The 18,567-nt window shown below is 45.4% G+C and overlaps 1 protein-coding gene across 1 annotated transcript; it reads left to right on the plus strand.

Moving 5' to 3' along the window:
- Positions 1-1,326: 1,326 nt before the first annotated feature.
- On the plus strand, positions 1,327-17,295 carry LOC121744283 (phosphoenolpyruvate carboxylase 2-like). The gene is made up of 10 exons (XM_042137767.1): positions 1,327-1,854; positions 13,556-13,947; positions 14,025-14,109; positions 14,203-14,425; positions 14,530-14,633; positions 14,729-14,816; positions 14,905-15,059; positions 15,138-16,136; positions 16,225-16,611; positions 16,721-17,295. The coding sequence occupies exons 1-10, from the start codon at positions 1,690-1,692 to the stop codon at positions 17,021-17,023; spliced, it is 2,901 nt and encodes a 966-aa protein (XP_041993701.1). The 5' UTR covers positions 1,327-1,689; the 3' UTR covers positions 17,024-17,295.
- Positions 17,296-18,567: the final 1,272 nt, after the last annotated feature.

Below are 18,567 nucleotides of genomic sequence, written 5' to 3' on the forward strand. Positions count from 1 at the left end.
TTAATTTCTTGTTTGTTGTCACATATATTTTCTTTGTTGTGTAACTAAGATGTCCACATATGAAAGATCGATAATTCTCAATATTTGATACTTCGATGCTATGAACTTGTCATAATCATGAATGGATTCAAACATACATACTGTCGGATGATTTTTTTCATCTATAGATTGTTCTAGACCACATACATGTTTTTCTATCAAAAACGGCAATATTATCTGATTTTTTTAGCCATTTATTTATAATATAATATACTCTACAGTAAGTCAATGAACTATACTGTAATATTTTAAATTTTATTGACATGCATCATTAATTTTATAAATTATCTGCTAACAAACTTTTATCTTATCTTATTTAATTTTTTGAAATTATAGAGAAAATGGACATAAACGTGAACACTGAACATCCATTTTGTGTTTCAATAATTGGTTTAAATTTTTTAATTATACTTAAGTCTCCCCAAACATGACAAGATGACAACCAAGATCAAGATTAATCAGCACACCACTGATATATATTTAATGGCATTATTAATCAGAAGTAAACTATTTTTTAATTAACTTTTCCTTATCAATACTGGTATATAACACATGCCAACAATCACACCATTACTAATCATTGAAAATTTGAAATTAACCCCATTTTTTAATTACCTACTACTTCAGCGTGACACATGTTGTCATGTGAGTCCCTTTCATATACCCAGATCCAATGCATTTGCTTGTATAATAAATAAATAAATTTATTAGTAGTGATTTATCACCTTCTTTCTTAAAAAAGATTAATTACTTACAAGTATTTGAGAGAAAAAATATTCCCCTTTTTTTATCAGTTAGTGATCCGACAAATTCTATTACGAGAATCAATAATCTAGAAGGATCCGAAAACAATATCAACAATAAATATTTGTTGCGTCACACATCACACTCGAAAAAGTAGTTACTGTATTTTGCAATTTTGCTAGTATTTAATTTCATTTCGATAGTTTATTTGAAATTATCTCATAAACCGTACTATTTAAATTATCTCTCAAAGAATTCGAATTCATGAATATTATCCAAAACTTAATACTTTTTTATCGACTTCGTATACAAAAAACAAAAAATAATCATTAAATGTATTCAGTCTCAAATAGAAGCTAATTAATCAATGTAATTAATCTATTCACACGATATAAGCTATAAAAACACATACTATAAAAAATTATAAAAAACAAACGTAAGAAATGAAATTCCAAATAGTAGAATATTATTGATCACAAAAAAGAAAAGAATAAAAAGGCATAGAAAACCTTAAAAATTCCAAAAGAGACAGCACCAGTGTCGAAGCAGTTGAAAATTCTCGTTGAAGTCATAAAACCAGAGGATTAACTCCTTAATCTTCGGAAAAATCCAAATCCATATTTCTAATTGCAAAAATTTCGTCTATAAAACCAGAGGATCTCCACCATTAGTCCATTACCTCTGCCTGAAACCATCCTCTCTCTCACACACTCTTTTTCGTGACTTTTCTTCTGATTTCTCAACTGCAATTCGATCATCCGTGACACTTGTCTAATCTAAACCACTCAAAATTCCCGTGGCCCTTTAGCTTCTCCCGCCTTGAATTGAGATTTGAGAGGTGGGAGACAGGTGGGAGGGGAGAAAGACTGCATCTTTACTTGAGAGGCTATATATAGGGAGAGAAAGATGAGTAAGAAGATAGAGAAAATGGCATCAATTGATGCACAATTGAGGCTGTTGGCGCCTGGGAAGGTGTCTGAGGATGATAAGCTGGTGGAGTATGATGCTCTTCTCTTGGACCGTTTTCTTGATATTCTCCAAGACTTGCATGGAGAGGAGATCAGAGAAACGGTATGAAGCTTTGTTTTTATCCGTTTTTTTGGGATTTTGAGTCGTTTTTTTGCTGTTCTTGATTGTGGACTGTGAAGTAAGTTGTGTTAGATTGGAATTATTTGTGAATTGCTTTTATGTTTTGAAAATTTTTGTGTTTGTTTATGTCTTGACTTTGAAGAGTTGTTGAATGTATGTGCTTTTCCAGTTGGTCTAAGTTGAAGTCAGGATTAGTTCTTGTAGAGTTGTTTGTTTTTCTACCACCAATTTTATTTCAAAATCCCTTCATAGATAGTGTAGTGTGATGGTTCCGCGAATTTTTGATGTTAGCAAATGCTGGTAGAGAATGAAAATACAGACAAAGAATTTACGTGGTTCGATTTACTGAAGTAAATCTACGTCCACGGGAAAAAGGGAGGGCAAGATTGTATTGCTTGATCTGCCAAAATACAGCTTACAACACAGACTTGCTATATGATTGTTTCTCTAGAGAGATTCTAACCTCTTCTATCAGATCTAAGTTCTATTTATATCTTGGACTAAGATCGTGGCTTGCATCACCACCCTAAGTCGTGGATGTCGTGTAGGTCATGGCCTAAGATCGTGGATGTAGCGTAGGTCATGGCCTACGATCGTGGCCTGAGTTGACACCACGTGGTAGTTGGTGTGTTGGACATCCTGTATGGGTCCACTAACTCCTTGTTCGGTCGAATACTGAGACCGAACTGCTTTGGTTGCCGATCTGAGAGTAGAGCTTGATGCCGACCTGAGAGCAGAGCTTGATTGGATGGCTTTTACCGAGCTGTAGGCTGAGGCCGAACTCTTTGGTAATGCCGAACTCATACTCCTGCTTTGGTCTGGCCGAGCTGTCACTGCTATTGGGCTTGTTTAGTACGTACCCCATCACTACCCCCCCCGAAAAGCGAAGTGATTCACTTCGGCGAAGCGAGTCACTTCGGCATTCTGGAAAAGGGTACGGGGGAGGCTGAAGTCAGGGGACGTGCCCTGCGCGTGACTGCATTAAATGCGGCATTAAATGCGACAGTAAAATCCGGCCGTTGAATCCTGAAAAGGTGGGATATGAAACGGTGCGATGATTTGAAATCTTTTCCAAATCTGATAAATACCGTCTTTCTTCATCATTTGAACACCTTTGCTATTGGCTTCTTCTGCACTCTCTATCTTCTGCGTGAAAAATTTCCTTCCGCTTTCAAAAATTTCTTCAGACTACCTTCACCTTCAAAAAGTAAGAAAAATGTCTTCTTCTTCTTCTTCGGAGTCGGGTAGCGTTAGGAAAGGGGGTAAGGGGTCTTCTAGCCGGAAAGAATCCGGGGAGAAGACCGTAGAGTATTTTCACAGTATCTTGAGTAAGGATACTGTGATATCCCTTTACGAAAAATACTCTTTTCCTGGGGGAAGGCGGTGGTACCTGACGGTGATCACAGGGCTGACTCCCCGCCGGAGGGTTACGTCACCGTGTATGAGGCCTGCTTAGAATGCGGGCTTCGTTTCCCCCTCCCTTCTGCCTTTATAGATTTACTAGATTTTTTTCAGCTTCCTTTAGGCCAGGTGACTCCGAACTCTTGGAGGCACTTGTCGGCCTTCGCTGCCGAACTCCGTAGGTTAGGAAGGGATTTGTCTTTGAAGGCGATCCTTAAATTCTTTCAATTTAAGAGGAAGGGGTCTTGGTTTTACTTGATCCCTTTACAGCCCTTTAGGGCCTTTTGTAAAACGAAGTGGCCGAAGTGGCAAAATCGCTTCTTCTACTATGATAGGACCGCGGCTCCTAGTTTTCCCTGGAGAGGGCCGGAGTCCGTTATCCGTCACCCTCGGCCTGAACCGTTGGACGAGCTCGATGGCGAGCTCAACAAGATTCCCATAGTTAGGAAACAATACACGGAGTCTGAGCTCGTCAAGGGCGACGTCGTGTTCGACATCTCGTCTTCGGACGAAGAGGCCGAGGGTGAGGATTTCTCTTTATCTTTATGCTCTACTGCTTTAACGAAGAAAATCTGACTTTGCTTTCTTGCTTTTTGGCAGTGTTCATGTTGAATAAGGCTATCAGAAAGTCCTCCGAGCTTGTGGAGCCGGAGAGAGAGAAGGCTACCAGCTCGGCGCCTGATGCCGAGAAGAATCCGAAGAGGCAAAAGACCTCTTCGGGTCCAAAGAAGCCGGAGTCGACTTCGGCAAGCAAGAAGGGGAAGACCCAGAAGCCCCCAAGGGCGCCAGAGAAAGACGTGGTCTTGGCGCCTCCTTCGGAGCATATCTGTGAGCCATTTTTATGGCCCACGGACTTCGCCGAGGTGAATTGTCTTCCTGATTCCTTGGCTTGGCTTGTCTTGTATTTTTGGTGCCCTCTGTTAACTTTTTTCCTTATCCATTTTCAGAGGAATGATATGCTCTCCAAGCTCGTCGCCGTCGAACTCTCCAAAGCGTCCAACGACTATGCCGAGATGCAGAGGAAATTGGCGGCTGCTTGTCACCGGGCCGAGCAGGCAGAGGCAAACTTTGAGAAAGCCAGGGCTGCTAGGATTTCGGCCCAGGATGAAGCTCAGTTTGCCAAAAACCAGCTCGTCATCCAGCGAGAGCAGACGAAACGGAGGGATGCTGCCGCCGTGGTTGCCCAAGGAGAGGGTCTCCGTGCCTACACGGAGAGACTCTTTTTGAGCAGCCAGTTCTCGGCCTTTGTCGGTAGTCTGGTAAGGCTAATTGCCGATAAGGGCGAGCAGGGGCCCGACGTCGTGCTGCCTCTGTACAGCCGAGAGATAGCTGCTCGGCTTCAGAATCTGCCGCTCCTTGAGGAGCTCGCTTCATCCTCGGTCCTGCTTTCTGCAGACCGAGTCCGGAGTTGTCGAGCTGATCGGGACGAGAACCTGGAGGCTATCTTTGCCTCCGTGGGACCCGTTTCACCCGCTTCGACTTACAACGGAGAGGGTGAGGCCGAGCCGCTGGAGCGGGAGGCCGAAGTCGATCAGGCCGGGCATCCGGAGAAGGAGGCCGATCAGGAGGCGGAGGCGAGGCCGGCAGGAGGCGAGGCCGAGGCTGAGGTAGCCCAGGAGAAGGAAGCTGTACCAGACCGAGGAGCCGGAGACGAAGCAGGCGGAGTATGATTTCGTCTCCCTTCTCTTAGTCTAGTTTCTTCCTTGTAAAATGGCCTTGAAGCCCTAGTGTAAAAAATTTTCCTTGTGAATGAAAAATTCTCTACATTTGTCTTCGTATAGCTTTTCGTACTCGCCTTTACTCCTGTTGTATTTTACTATCTGCTCGGTACAGCTGCCGAACTAATATAGCTGCTTTGTACTCAAGGAGATGGAGATACTTCACTGGAAACGGCTGTACTCTTCGGCTTTAGACGAAGCTGAGAGAAGAGCTATAGCCGATCAGACGAAGAATGACGAGCTTCTGGCTCGTTTAGTGAAGCTGGAGGCCGATAATAAGGACTTAGAGTCCGATAAGAAGGATCTGGAGGCCGAGCTGAATACGACCATTGCTGAGAGGACTGCGTACGAGGATTACATCCGTGTGCGCGGGGGATTGACCATCTCAGATGTTCAGAGTCGAGTTGACGAACTGTGGGAGGAATATCTTGTACTCCGGAGGAACAATGCGCTGGAGAGCTCGGCTTGCCAACAAGTTGTGAAATCATTACGGCGCTGGGCTTCTCGGTACGACATTGTTCTTTCTCGGCGCCCCTCCATAGAAAGATTCCTTCGGCATATCGTGCCAACAGATGCTCGCACTCCAGATCAAACCTCTGGTTCCCTTGTTCAAAATCCTACTCCCAGCCAACAACGAACTCCGGAACAGCCGGAAACGTCAAGACGAGAACGGGCTCAGGAGCAACCGGAATCGTCAAGACGGGGACGGACTGAAATTCGCCGAGGAGTTGTGACTATGAGCGAGCAAGATCAGCAGATGCTTATTGCAGAGACTCTTCATCGCCGAGGTGTTAGGACTTCTCGGGCTCGGGGAAGAGGCGTTGGGTCGAGGATAGCATCTCGTCGACCTGCTTATTCTTCATCTGCTCGGAACAACCGAACTCGGCTTCCAGAGGATTTTGCAGATAGGTGGCTTAACTTCAGCAACCCTGGACAGTAGAATAGTCCTTTGTAATAGCGTAACGCCATTTTGTAGGGTAGCGGAGTTGTATGCCGAACAAGATTTGATAAATGAAATTTTGTTTTCGCTTCTAACACTGTATTTACAGCTTAGCGAAAAAATTTCATCGTACTTGTCCTCGGTCTTATGAAGTAAACTTCTTTGACCGGACTTGGTCCTTGGTCTGATGAAATAAACATCTTTGACCGGACTCGTCTTTGGTCTGATGAAATAAACATCTTAGACCGGACTCGTCTTTGGTCTGATGAAATAAACATCTTTGACCGGACTCGTCTTTGGTCTGATGAAATAAACATCTTCGACCGGACTCGTCTTTGGTCTGATGAAATAAACATCTTTGACCGGACTTGGTTTGTGTTCTAATTTGGCGATTTTTGTCGCCGGGATCGAACTTTCCCTTGTCCTAATTCGGCGAGTTTTATCGCGTGGATCGGACTTTCCCAGTTAACCGAAGTGGTCTTATGCAGTAAACCTCTTTGACTAGACATGGTCGTCCCCGGTCTTATGAGGTAAACTTCTTTGACCGAACTTGGTCGTCCTAATTCGGCGAGGTTTATCGCGTGGATCGGACTTTCCCTTATTGCAGTTCGTTTCAGACGAAGTGCTTATTAAGCTGAATTGCGGTCTTGTATCCTCCTTGGAAGCTTGGACTCACAATCGTTGGCTTATTGCAGTTCGTTTCAGACGGACTGCTTGTTAAGCTGAATTGTGGTCTTATATCCTCCTTAGAAGCTTGGACTCACAATAGTCTTTAATAATCGATCTAAAAAGGGGATCAGTCTTTAAAGAACGATATACCTTGGTACCATTTGTAAGAGACGACAAGCACATAGGGACAAAACACACAGAGAAAAAATGAAAAAGACGAAAGAAAAAACTTTAAACTTTTTATAAAACGACAAGTAAAAGGTACAAGTAAAAAACAAACAAATAAAAACACATACCCCTATGACCGAACTAGACACGAGACGGACTGACCGGACTTGTCTCTTACAAGTGGAACTTCTTGAGGTTGGAGACGTGCCATGTTCGGGGTACTTGTTCTCCTGACATGTGAGTCAATTTATAAGACCCTTTGCCGAGGACTTCTGACACCCGATATGGACCCTCCCATGTGGGTTCGAGTTTGCCCAGCTTTTCTGCTCGGCTTACTTCGTTGTTTCTCAAGACGAGATCTCCCACTTGAAATTGAAGCTTTTTCACCCTTTGGTTATAATACCGGGCTACTTGCTCCTTATACTTGGCTGCTTTTATGCACGCCAATTCTCTTCTTTCTTCGGCGAGATCTAGTTCTGCTCTCAGTCCGTCGTCATTCATTTCTGAGGAGAAATTTAGGGTTCGGGGACTGGGTACGCCGATCTCCACCGGAATTACGGCTTCAGTGCCGTACACCAGGCTATACGGAGTTTCACCGTTGGAGGTTTTGGGTGTAGTTCGGTAGGACCATAGGACTTGAGGGAGATTTTCTACCCATTGTCCTTTGGCTTGTTCTAACCGAGCTTTTAACCCTTTCACCAGAATCCGGTTCGTTACTTCCGTTTGTCCGTTTGCTTGGGGATGGGAGACCGAAGTGAACCGCTGTTGAATGTTCAGCTCTTGGCACCAATTCTTGAACGTCTTGTCGGTGAACTGAGTCCCATTATCCGAGATGAGGATGTGGGGTATGCCAAATCGGCACACTATGTTCTTCCAGACGAAGTCCAATGCCTTTGAGCTCGTTATCGTAGCTAAAGGTTCAGCCTCCACCCACTTCGTGAAGTAGTCCACGGCAACGATAAGGAATTTCATTTGCCGAGGAGCTTGAGGAAGTGGTCCCACTATGTCTATGCCCCATTGCATGAAAGGCCAAGGGCTTTGCATAGTGTATAGATCGGTCTGCGGCATCCTTGGGACATTTGCATGAATTTGGCACTTCGTACACTTCTTGACGAGCTGCACTGCCTCTTGTACCATGGTTGGCCAATAATATCCCCATCTCAGAACTTTTTTAGCTAAAGCTCTGGCTCCGATGTGGCTACCGCACGATCCTTCATGAACTTCTCTGAGGATGTAGTCCGTCTCTTCTGGTCCTACGCACCGCAATAACGGCTGGAGGTAAGACTTTCTAAAGAGGACTCCTTCATGAAGTTCGTACCGAAGAGCTCGGCACGTGATCTTCCGAGCTTCTCTCTTATCCTCGGGCAATTGTCCTTGATCCAGATACTGCAAGATCGGCGTCATCCAGTTCGGCGAGCTGGATACAGAATGTACCTCGGCTTCATCAATGCTTCGATGCATTAATTCTTCCGCCTTTGAGCTCGGATCTGAGGCCAACTTACTTAAGGTATCTGCTCGGCTATTTTCCGCTCTGGGAATGCGGATTATCCGGAAATAGGAGAAACTTCGGCTGATGCTTTGCGCTTTGTCCAAATACTTCTTCATTCTCTCGTCACGGGCTTCACTTGTACCCAACATGTGATTTACTATGACTTGTGAATCACAATGGACTTTGAGAGATTTGACGAGTAGACTTTGCGCTAACTGGAGTCCGGCCAGGAGGGCTTCGTACTCGGCTTCATTATTAGTAGTGGGGAATAGGAAACGAAGTGAGTAGGTTACCTCGTGTCCGTCGGGAGCGACAAGTAAAATACCAGCTCCACTTCCCATCTTGTTTGAAGCTCCATCTACGAATCCGCTCCAGCAGTCCGGCGGCTCTACTTCGGATTCCAAGGGCTGTGCTAGTTCGGCATTGGCAGAATTCTTCTGTTCGGCAATAATAGGAATTGCTTGATCGAACTTCGCTTCTGCAAGAAAATCTGCCAAGGCTTGTCCCTTGATGGCTTTCCGAGGTAGATATTCAATTGTGTGCTCTCCCAACTCTATAGCCCACTTGGCGATTCTGCCTGATGCTTCTGGCTTGGTCAAAACTTGCCGAAGAGGTAGATCGGTTAAGACGCATACCTTGTGAGCATAGAAGTATGGCCGCAGTCTCCTTGCTGCATTTACTAACGCCAGAGCAATTTTTTCCAGAGGTTGATACCTTGTTTCTGGACCTCTTAATGCTCGGCTTGTAAAGTAGATGGGAAACTGCTTTAGGCCTTCTTCTCGTACAAGCACCGCGCTGATGGTTTGATCCGATGCCGCTAAGTATAAGAATAGTACTTCGGCTTCGGCTGGAGCAGAGAGAATAGGAAGCTCGGCTAGATAACTTTTGAGCTCGTCAAAGGCCTTTTTCTGCTCGGCTCCCCACTCGAACTTTGGTGCCTTTTTCAACACCTTGAAGAACGGCAGTTGCTTTTCGGCTGCTTGGGAAAGGAATCGACTCAGTGCGGCTAGACATCCGGTTAGCCTTTGCACGTCATGTATGGACTTCGGCATTGCCATGTTCTGAACGACTTGAACTTTTGAGGGGTTTGCCTTGAGTCCGTCTTTTGAAACCCAACAACCCAGAAACTTTCCCGAATCTACCAAAAAGGTACACTTTTGGGGATTAAGTTTGAGGTTGGCTTTCTTGAGCACGTTGAGAGTGGACTTGAGGTTGTGCTCGTACTCCGAGGTGCTTTTGCTCTTGACGACTATATCGTCAACATATACTTCGACTTCCTTTCCAATCAGGTGCCGAAAAAGCTTGTCTACCATCCTTTGATAAGTGGCTCCGGCATTCTTTAAACCGAATGGCATCTTTTTATAAGCGAAAATGCCGAAATCAGTAATGAAGGCCGTTTTTGAAGCGTCAATCTCATCCATTAAAACCTGATGGTATCCTTTGTATAGATCAAGAAAACAAAAAATTTCAAAGCCTATCAGAGCTTCTACTTTTTTATCTATGTTCGGAAGGGGATAGCAATCTTTGGGACAGTGCTTATTTAGATCGGTGAAATCTATGCACATCCGCCATCCTCCTTCCTTTTTCTTGATCATGACAGGATTGGCCACCCACGAAGGGTACTTCACTTCGAATAACACATCCGCCTTCAATAATTGACGGACTTCGTCATGGATGACTTGACTTCGTTCTGCCGCAAAGAGTCTTTGCTTCTGTTTTATCGGCCGGACCGAAGGATCAATATTTAAACGATGAGTGATTACCTCGGGGGGCACTCCGGTCATGTCCAACGGAGACCATGCAAAGACGTCTTTGTACTCCTTGAGGAGCTGGATGGTTTTTTCCCGAAGTAGAGGCGTTCCCGCGAAGCCGATCTTAACCGTTCTGGATGGGTCGTCTTCGTACAGCTGAACTGTCATCGAGTTCGGCTCATGTATGACTTCGGTCATCGCCTCTGACTCCGGCTGCTGTGATTGCTATGCTTGGTGGTGCCGATCTGACTGCTCGGCACTTCTAAGCGCAATTTGCAGACATTCCTTTGCTCTCTTTTGGTCACCTCGGATGACCGCTATCCCTCCTTTAGTAGGGATCTTGATGGTGAGGTGATAAGTGGAGCAAATGGCCCGAACTGTGTTGAGCCAGTCTCTTCCCAGGATGACGTTGTACGGGGACCGAGCTTTCACCACGAAAAACTCAATCATCGTACTGGAGCTAGTAGGCGCTTTCCCCACCGTGATCGGAAGGCTGATAATACCTTCAGGGCGGGTGTCCTCCTGGGCGAAGCTCTTCAGGGGAAGCGGAGCCGGGCTGAGCCGAGCTGGGTCCACTTCTAGTTTGTCGAAGCACTCTTTAAAAAGAATGCTGACTGACGCTCCTGTATCCACAAACACCCTGTGGATCAGTTTGTTTGCCACTCCGGCTTGGATGACAATGGCGTCTTGGTGAGGAGAGATGGCCGGGACGGGATCAGCATCCGAGAACGTAATCACTTCGTCCTGCTTCAGCCTTTTATGCGTTGGCTCCTCTCGATTGGAGCCCCTGCGCTCTGACTTCAGGGACGACTTGGTCTTCCCGGCAGGGAGAGCGTCAATAGTCAGGATTACTCCATCATATTGCGGCTCGTCATCGTCTTCGGGATCCGGCTGCCTTTTCGGATCCTGAGGAGCGCAGTTCGCCCCTCTCTGCTTCTTATTCTTCTTTGACTGCTTGCTTTGGTATTTTTTCAATGTCCCTGCCCTCACAAGAACATCGATACCTGCAGCCAAGTTTCTGCACTCCTCGGTATCGTGACCGTGGTCTTGATGGTAGGAGCAGTAGTTATCCTGGGGTCGGCGCGCGGCTGATTTCGTCATCCGCTTTGGCTTTTCGAACAGGTCAGAGTGCAGTTCGAAAATTTCCGCTCTCGGCTTGTTCAGCGGTACGAACTGAGCGGGCGGCTTCTCGGGATTGAGACGGGGTCCCAATCTGTCTTGCACCGGAGTCCTTTGAATCCTTTCAAAGGGAGTTCGGCGAGGATGTCCCTGATCGCCAAAAGGAGTCCGGCGAGGATGCCCCTGATCGCTATGATCGGGCTTCCTCCTGTCTCCTCGGGACGATGAGCTGTCTAACGACCGTTTGCGACGGTCTGCCTCATCGGCCCGGGAGTACTGGTCCGCAATGTCCCACATTTCCTGAGCTGTCTGCGGACCGCACTCAACGAGCTTCCTGTAGAGAGCTCCGGGCAGGATTCCATTTTGGAATGCCGAGATGACAAGCAGATCGTTGAGATCGTCTACTTGCAGGCATTCCTTGTGGAATCTTGTCATAAAGTCGCTGATTTTTTCGTCGCGACCTTGACGAATGGAAAGCAGCTGAGCCGAAGTGATTCGGGCTTCCGCTTTCTGAAAGAACCTCCTGTGGAAGGCATCCATTAGATCTCGGTAAGATCTGATGCTGCCCTGGGGGAGGCTATCGAACCACCTTCTCGCGTTCCCGATGAGCAGCTCGGGAAATAGCTTGCACATGTGGACCTCGTTGAGACCCTGGTTCGCCATGTTATATTGATAGCGCCCCAGGAAATCGTGAGGGTCCACGAGCCCGTCGTAAGTCATCGACGGAGTTCGGTAGTTCTGTGGTAGGGGAGTTCGGGTGATGTCGTCCGAGAACGGAGTCTTCAGTGCTCCGTACACGGCGAATCCGATATCTCGTCGGTATGGAGGAGATTGAGTTCTCCTGTGATTCCGGTACCGAGGAAGATCAGGAATATGTCGGGGTTGAGGATTCTTCTTCCTGGAAGACACGGCACTACTGCGGTAGTGACTTTCATGTCTGGATGAGGAAGGAGAATCCTCCGTTTTCGTCTTCGGCTCTTGGCTCTTTTGCAGGAAGGCTAAGAACTCATCCTGCTTCTCAGCCAAGAACAGCTTGACAGCCTCATTCAGATCAGGCTGCTGGGAAGACTCAGTGGGACGATTTTTGGAGCGGCCTGTTCCTTCGCCATGAGAACTGGTGGTGGATTTATCCCTAGGCTGTTTTCCAGACCTATGGGATGGATTGGCTTCCTCCGGGTTCTCACGGGCAGGAATGCGGGTATTCTGCGATCTGGTATGCATTTTTTGGGTGGAAAAAATGGATCAAAAATTCGTTTTATCACAAATTTTGTTCTTCGTTTCCCACAGACGGCGCCAGTGATGGTTCCGCGAATTTTTGATGTTAGCAAATGCTGGTAGAGAATGAAAATACAGACAAAGAATTTACGTGGTTCGATTTACTGAAGTAAATCTACGTCCACGGGAAAAAGGGAGGGCAAGATTGTATTGCTTGATCTGCCAAAATACAGCTTACAACACAGACTTGCTATATGATTGTTTCTCTAGAGAGATTCTAACCTCTTCTATCAGATCTAAGTTCTATTTATATCTTGGACTAAGATCGTGGCTTGCATCACCACCCTAAGTCGTGGATGTCGTGTAGGTCATGGCCTAAGATCGTGGATGTAGCGTAGGTCATGGCCTACGATCGTGGCCTGAGTTGACACCACGTGGTAGTTGGTGTGTTGGACATCCTGTATGGGTCCACTAACTCCTTGTTCGGTCGAATACTGAGACCGAACTGCTTTGGTTGCCGATCTGAGAGTAGAGCTTGATGCCGACCTGAGAGCAGAGCTTGATTGGATGGCTTTTACCGAGCTGTAGGCTGAGGCCGAACTCTTTGGTAATGCCGAACTCATACTCCTGCTTTGGTCTGGCCGAGCTGTCACTGCTATTGGGCTTGTTTAGTACGTACCCCATCATAGTGTTTGGTCAATATAGGTGAAATTGGTACTGTAAAACTTACATTTTTGGAGAGGCCTTTTTAGATAATGCAGTTGCTTGTTGTTACATTACTGCTGTGCTTGTTTTGGATCTGTTTGAATTTTAGGCTTTTGTCAAATTGAGCATGTGTTCATGTATAATGTGGAGCTGAGCTTACTCCTTCTGAATTATCCCTCTTCGTTGAGGTCGCGGTTATTGGTATAAGTAGATGACTGAATGTGGGTAAACTTATTGATTTGGAGAGGCCTTTTAAGATAATGCAGTTGTGTGTTGTTACATTACTGCTGTGCTTGTTTTGGATCTGTTTGAGCTTTGCGCTTTTGCCAAATCGAATGCGTGTTCATGGTATAATATGGATTTCTTGGGAACTTACTGCCTTCTTAATTAGCCTCTTTGTTGAGGCTGCGGCTATTGGTCTAAGTAGATGATGGAATGTGGGAAAGTTGGAGTGATGTTTACGACGTTTTGCTGAAGCGTATGTTTTTGGTAATGAAACGTGGAGCAGGTTCAAGACTCCTACGAGATCTCTGCTGAGTATGAGGGCCAACGCGACCCTCAGAAACTGGAAGAGCTGGGACGAGTCCTCACGAGTTTGGATGCAGGGGACTCCATTGTCATTGCAAAGTCTTTCTCCCACATGCTCAACTTAGCCAACCTTGCTGAGGAGGTCCAGATTGCTTACAGACGCAGGAATAAATTGAAGAAGAACGACTTCTCAGATGAGGCCTCTGCAACGACTGAATCTGACATCGAGGAGACTCTCAAGAGGCTGGTTGGGGAGCTGAACAAGACGCCCGAAGAAGTTTTTGAGGCTTTGAAAAACCAAACTGTCGACTTGGTCTTTACCGCTCATCCCACTCAGTCTGTTCGCAGATCTTTGCTTCAAAAACACGCAAGGTTTGTCACACGGCTTGATCTATTATGATTTGGTTAAGTAGGAAGAGCGCTCACATCTTGTGTTCGACTTTTCCCAGGATTCGTGACTACTTGACTCAGCTAAACGCAAAGGACATCACTCCCGATGATAAGCAGGAGCTTGATGAGGCATTGCAAAGAGAGGTAACTCAATGATAATTGTACATTGTTTATAGTTGCAATGATCTAGCGAAAGCGAACATATTCTAAACACGTTTGTTTTGCGGGTTCGTTCAGATACAAGCTGCATTTCGTACTGACGAGATCAGGAGAAACCCCCCGACTCCTCAAGATGAGATGAGGGCTGGAATGAGTTACTTCCACGAGACCATATGGAAGGGAGTGCCAAAATTCTTGCGGCGCGTGGACACTGCTCTGAAGAACATCGGTATAAACGAGCGTGTTCCTTACAACGCCCCTCTTATTCAATTCTCCTCCTGGATGGGTGGAGATCGCGATGGTATCGCCCTTCTTCAATACTTTCATGTTTATAGCTAACCGCCATAACATAAGTTTTGAAAATGTCACTGAGTTGAAGCTGAGATGTACGCTACGTTGTTGTAGGCAATCCTCGGGTGACTCCCGAAGTTACAAGAGATGTATGCCTATTGGCAAGGATGATGGCTGCTAACTTATACTTCTCACAGATCGAAGATCTTATGTTCGAGGTGAGAAACTGGCCTTAAAACTGTTATCAGTTTAGTCTCTTCAAATCTCCGAATTTCTAACGGGCCACGACCCTTCTGTATGTTGTCCTTGGCAGCTTTCAATGTGGCGCTGCAGCGATGAACTTCACGTGCGTGCAGAAGAACTCCACAGCTCTTCCAAGAGGGACGCTAAACATTACATCGGTATGCTAATATGTTTGATTCGAGACCATGATTACACCTTGTTTGCTCGATAAAAACTCATTCGTCTCTTCTGAACTCTTTTCATCAGAATTTTGGAAGCAAGTTCCCGTGAATGAGCCTTATCGTGTTATTCTCGGAGACGTAAGGGACAAGCTCTCTCAAACACGCGAACGTGCTCGCCAGTTGCTTACAAACGGAACCTCCGATATTCCTGATGAGTTAACCTTCACCAATACAGAAGAGGTTTGATGATGAAAACATTAATTTGTTTCTTGAAAATAAAATTGTTGTGTTTAGATATGTAATGTGTTTTATGTTCAGTTTCTGGAGCCTCTCGAGTTGTGCTACCGATCGCTCTGTGCTTCCGGTGATCGAGCAATTGCTGATGGGAGCCTTCTCGATTTCCTACGACAAGTTTCGACGTTTGGACTCTCGCTTGTGAGGCTTGACATCAGGCAAGAGTCGGATAGGCACACCGATGTTATGGATGCTATCACGAGGCACCTCGAGATTGGATCCTACAAGGAATGGCCCGAGGAGCGTCGTCAAGAGTGGCTTTTATCCGAACTTAGTGGCAAGCGCCCGTTGTTCGGCCCAGACCTTCCGAAAACAGAGGAGATAGCCGATGTCCTCGACACGTTCCATGTCCTTGCTGAGCTCCCCTCGGACAGCTTTGGTGCCTACATTATCTCGATGGCGACTTCCCCGTCTGATGTGCTCGCCGTTGAGCTTTTGCAACGCGAGTGCCACGTCAAGACCCCTCTAAGAGTGGTTCCCCTGTTCGAAAAACTGGCTGATCTTGAGGCCGCTCCCGCGGCCGTGGCTCGCCTCTTCTCCATAGATTGGTACCGCGAAAGGATCAACGGGAAGCAAGAGGTCATGATCGGATACTCGGACTCGGGGAAGGACGCTGGTCGGCTTTCTGCTGCGTGGCAGCTGTATAAGGCTCAGGAGGATCTCATCAAGGTGGCTAAGGAATTCGGGGTGAAGCTCACGATGTTCCATGGCCGAGGAGGGACTGTCGGGCGAGGAGGCGGGCCGACCCACCTTGCCATATTGTCTCAGCCGCCGGACACCATTCACGGCTCTCTTCGTGTCACGGTTCAGGGAGAAGTCATCGAGCAGTCATTCGGAGAGGAGCACTTGTGTTTCAGAACGCTCCAGAGATTCACCGCTGCCACGCTCGAGCATGGAATGCACCCCCCGATCGCCCCAAAGCCCGAGTGGCGCGCCCTCATGGACGAGATGGCTGTTATCGCCACGAAAGAATACCGCTCTGTTGTCTTCCAAGAGCCTCGATTCGTTGAATACTTTCGTCTCGTAAGTACTAATGCTTCGTTAGATTGTCATTTCTCTTAACGTGTAGCTTGCATTTACCTCTTCGTGTCTCGTTGGCCTTGTTCTTCAGGCGACGCCCGAGCTGGAGTATGGCCGGATGAACATTGGGAGCCGTCCGTCTAAGAGAAAACCGAGTGGTGGCATAGAGTCCCTCAGAGCAATCCCATGGATATTTGCGTGGACCCAGACGCGGTTCCATCTCCCAGTCTGGCTCGGTTTTGGGGCCGCGATGAACGAGATAATCCGCAAAGACATCAAGAATCTGCAGATGCTACGGGACATGTACAACGGGTGGCCATTCTTTAGAGTGACGATTGACTTGATCGAGATGGTCTTCGCCAAGGGCGACCCCAAGATCGGTGCTCTGTGCGACAAGCTCCTCGTCTCCGAGGATCTTTGGGCCTTCGGAGAGCAGCTCCGCGCCAACTATCACGCGACTCAGGACATGATCCTTCAGGTGAGATGTCAATTCTGTCATTGTTTATAAACACTTGCAAGGTTCTTGATAGCAAGAAACGAGCACGATGCATCGAGAAACGGGTGTATACTCACTCGTTCGCTCGCAGGTTGCTGGACACAAGGAGATCCTGGAAGGAGACCCCTACCTGAGGCAGAGGCTGAGGCTCCGTGACCCGTACATCACGGTCCTCAACGTGTGCCAGATCTACACGTTGAAGCGCATCCGTGACCCCACCTACAGCGTGAAGGTGGGCCCTCATCTGTCGAAGGAGATCATGGAGATGGACACGAGCAAGCCGGCGGATGAGCTGGTGAAGCTGAACCCCACGAGCGAGTACGCCCCGGGGTTGGAGGACACGCTCATCCTCACCATGAAGGGTATCGCGGCCGGGCTGCAGAACACCGGCTAGTCGGGTTGCCGTGGCTGAGTTGGGAGATGATTCTTTTGCTGGATTCTCCCTTCCTACTGTTGGGAAGAGAGGAGGCATTGAAGAAAAGAAATAAGTGTAGTGATGATAATAGTACTTGGTGTCTGTTTTTATGCTATCAACTTGTAACTTTTGGTGTTTGATGTTAGCTCTGTTAATTTGAGGAGCCAACTTAGATTATTTGAGGCCAATAATAATTGTGCCCAAACTGCTATTACTTTGTGGATTATTTCAGAAATGTTACCATTATGTCATGTGGCAGCTTAATTAGGGCATCGATCTTCGACGGTTTGTCTAGCATGCTCATCGCGCTTGTGCACGCACATTGCGCGTCACTCGTCCTTGCCTGTCGTGCATGCCACTCGCCCAGCACGGCCAATCGGCGTTGCAATGCATGGCAAAAATCGGACCATTTTCAACTTTTAATTATATAATTTCCAGCTATTAATTATGTAATTTTAATTAAAATGAAAATTGTACTTATAATTAATTATATACCAATTTAATTAATAATTTACACACAATGAATAATTAGTAAAATAAGAACTAAGAAAAATGTATAGTAACTATGAAGTGCTCTTGTATTGAGAAAAATGAATAGTAAATAGGTATGCTTAAATTTCGTAAAATAGTTTTACCATCATCCAATTAAATTGAAATTAAGTTACATTATTTCTTTTTTACAAAGAAACAAGTATCAAGTAGATTGCTTCGGTTTTGAACTAAATTTCAATAAATAAGTGGAAATTATATAAATTTATTTATTTGTTTGTTTTTTGCAATGATATGAATTGAAGTAGTATATAAGTAGTATCTATAATTACCATATAGTGATATAGATACTTCGCGTCTTCGTCAATTCTCAATCAAAACAGAAACACCGGTTGTTTTAAAATATAAGTAGTAACTATAACCATGCATTCATACATAAATCTAATCACCGGTTGTTTTAAAATATTTTTGTTGGATAGTCAATAATTTGAATTTTATTTTAATATCCTCCCGCTGCTCTAAAAAAAGCAATCTAATTTTGCTAGTTTGATCCGTATCACAAAATTACTCATTTTTTTAGAATTATTTTCACCATATACTTTGCACTTGATCTCATTATTCATTAATAGTATTATTTTCTTATTCTTAAATTTTTTATCAATTAAAATTCTTACTATTACTTTTAAAGTCTCTATTTTTAAGAACAAGAACGGACGGAGTTGTTATTTACTTATTTGAATTTTGTTTTAAGTAGTACTAGTACATCATTTTATTTAGAAAATATTTTATTCGTCCCAACTTAATTGAATCGTATTTTTTTGAGATGTTCCAATAAAGTCGAGTCATTTTCTTTTTTGATAAAATGATTTTCTTCTAATCTCTACACCCTTCGTCCATAATTAGGACTCTCATTTCTTATCGGTACGAGTTCTAAGAATATTACGAAAAGTGAATAATTTTTTTAGTAAAATATGAGTCTCACTTGTATATAATAGTTGCAAATGAAATGTGAGTAAAATGAACCAATAGAATGT

This window comes from Salvia splendens, chromosome 8 (genome assembly GCF_004379255.2).
Source record: "Salvia splendens isolate huo1 chromosome 8, SspV2, whole genome shotgun sequence".
Lineage (NCBI taxonomy): Eukaryota > Viridiplantae > Streptophyta > Magnoliopsida > Lamiales > Lamiaceae > Salvia > Salvia splendens.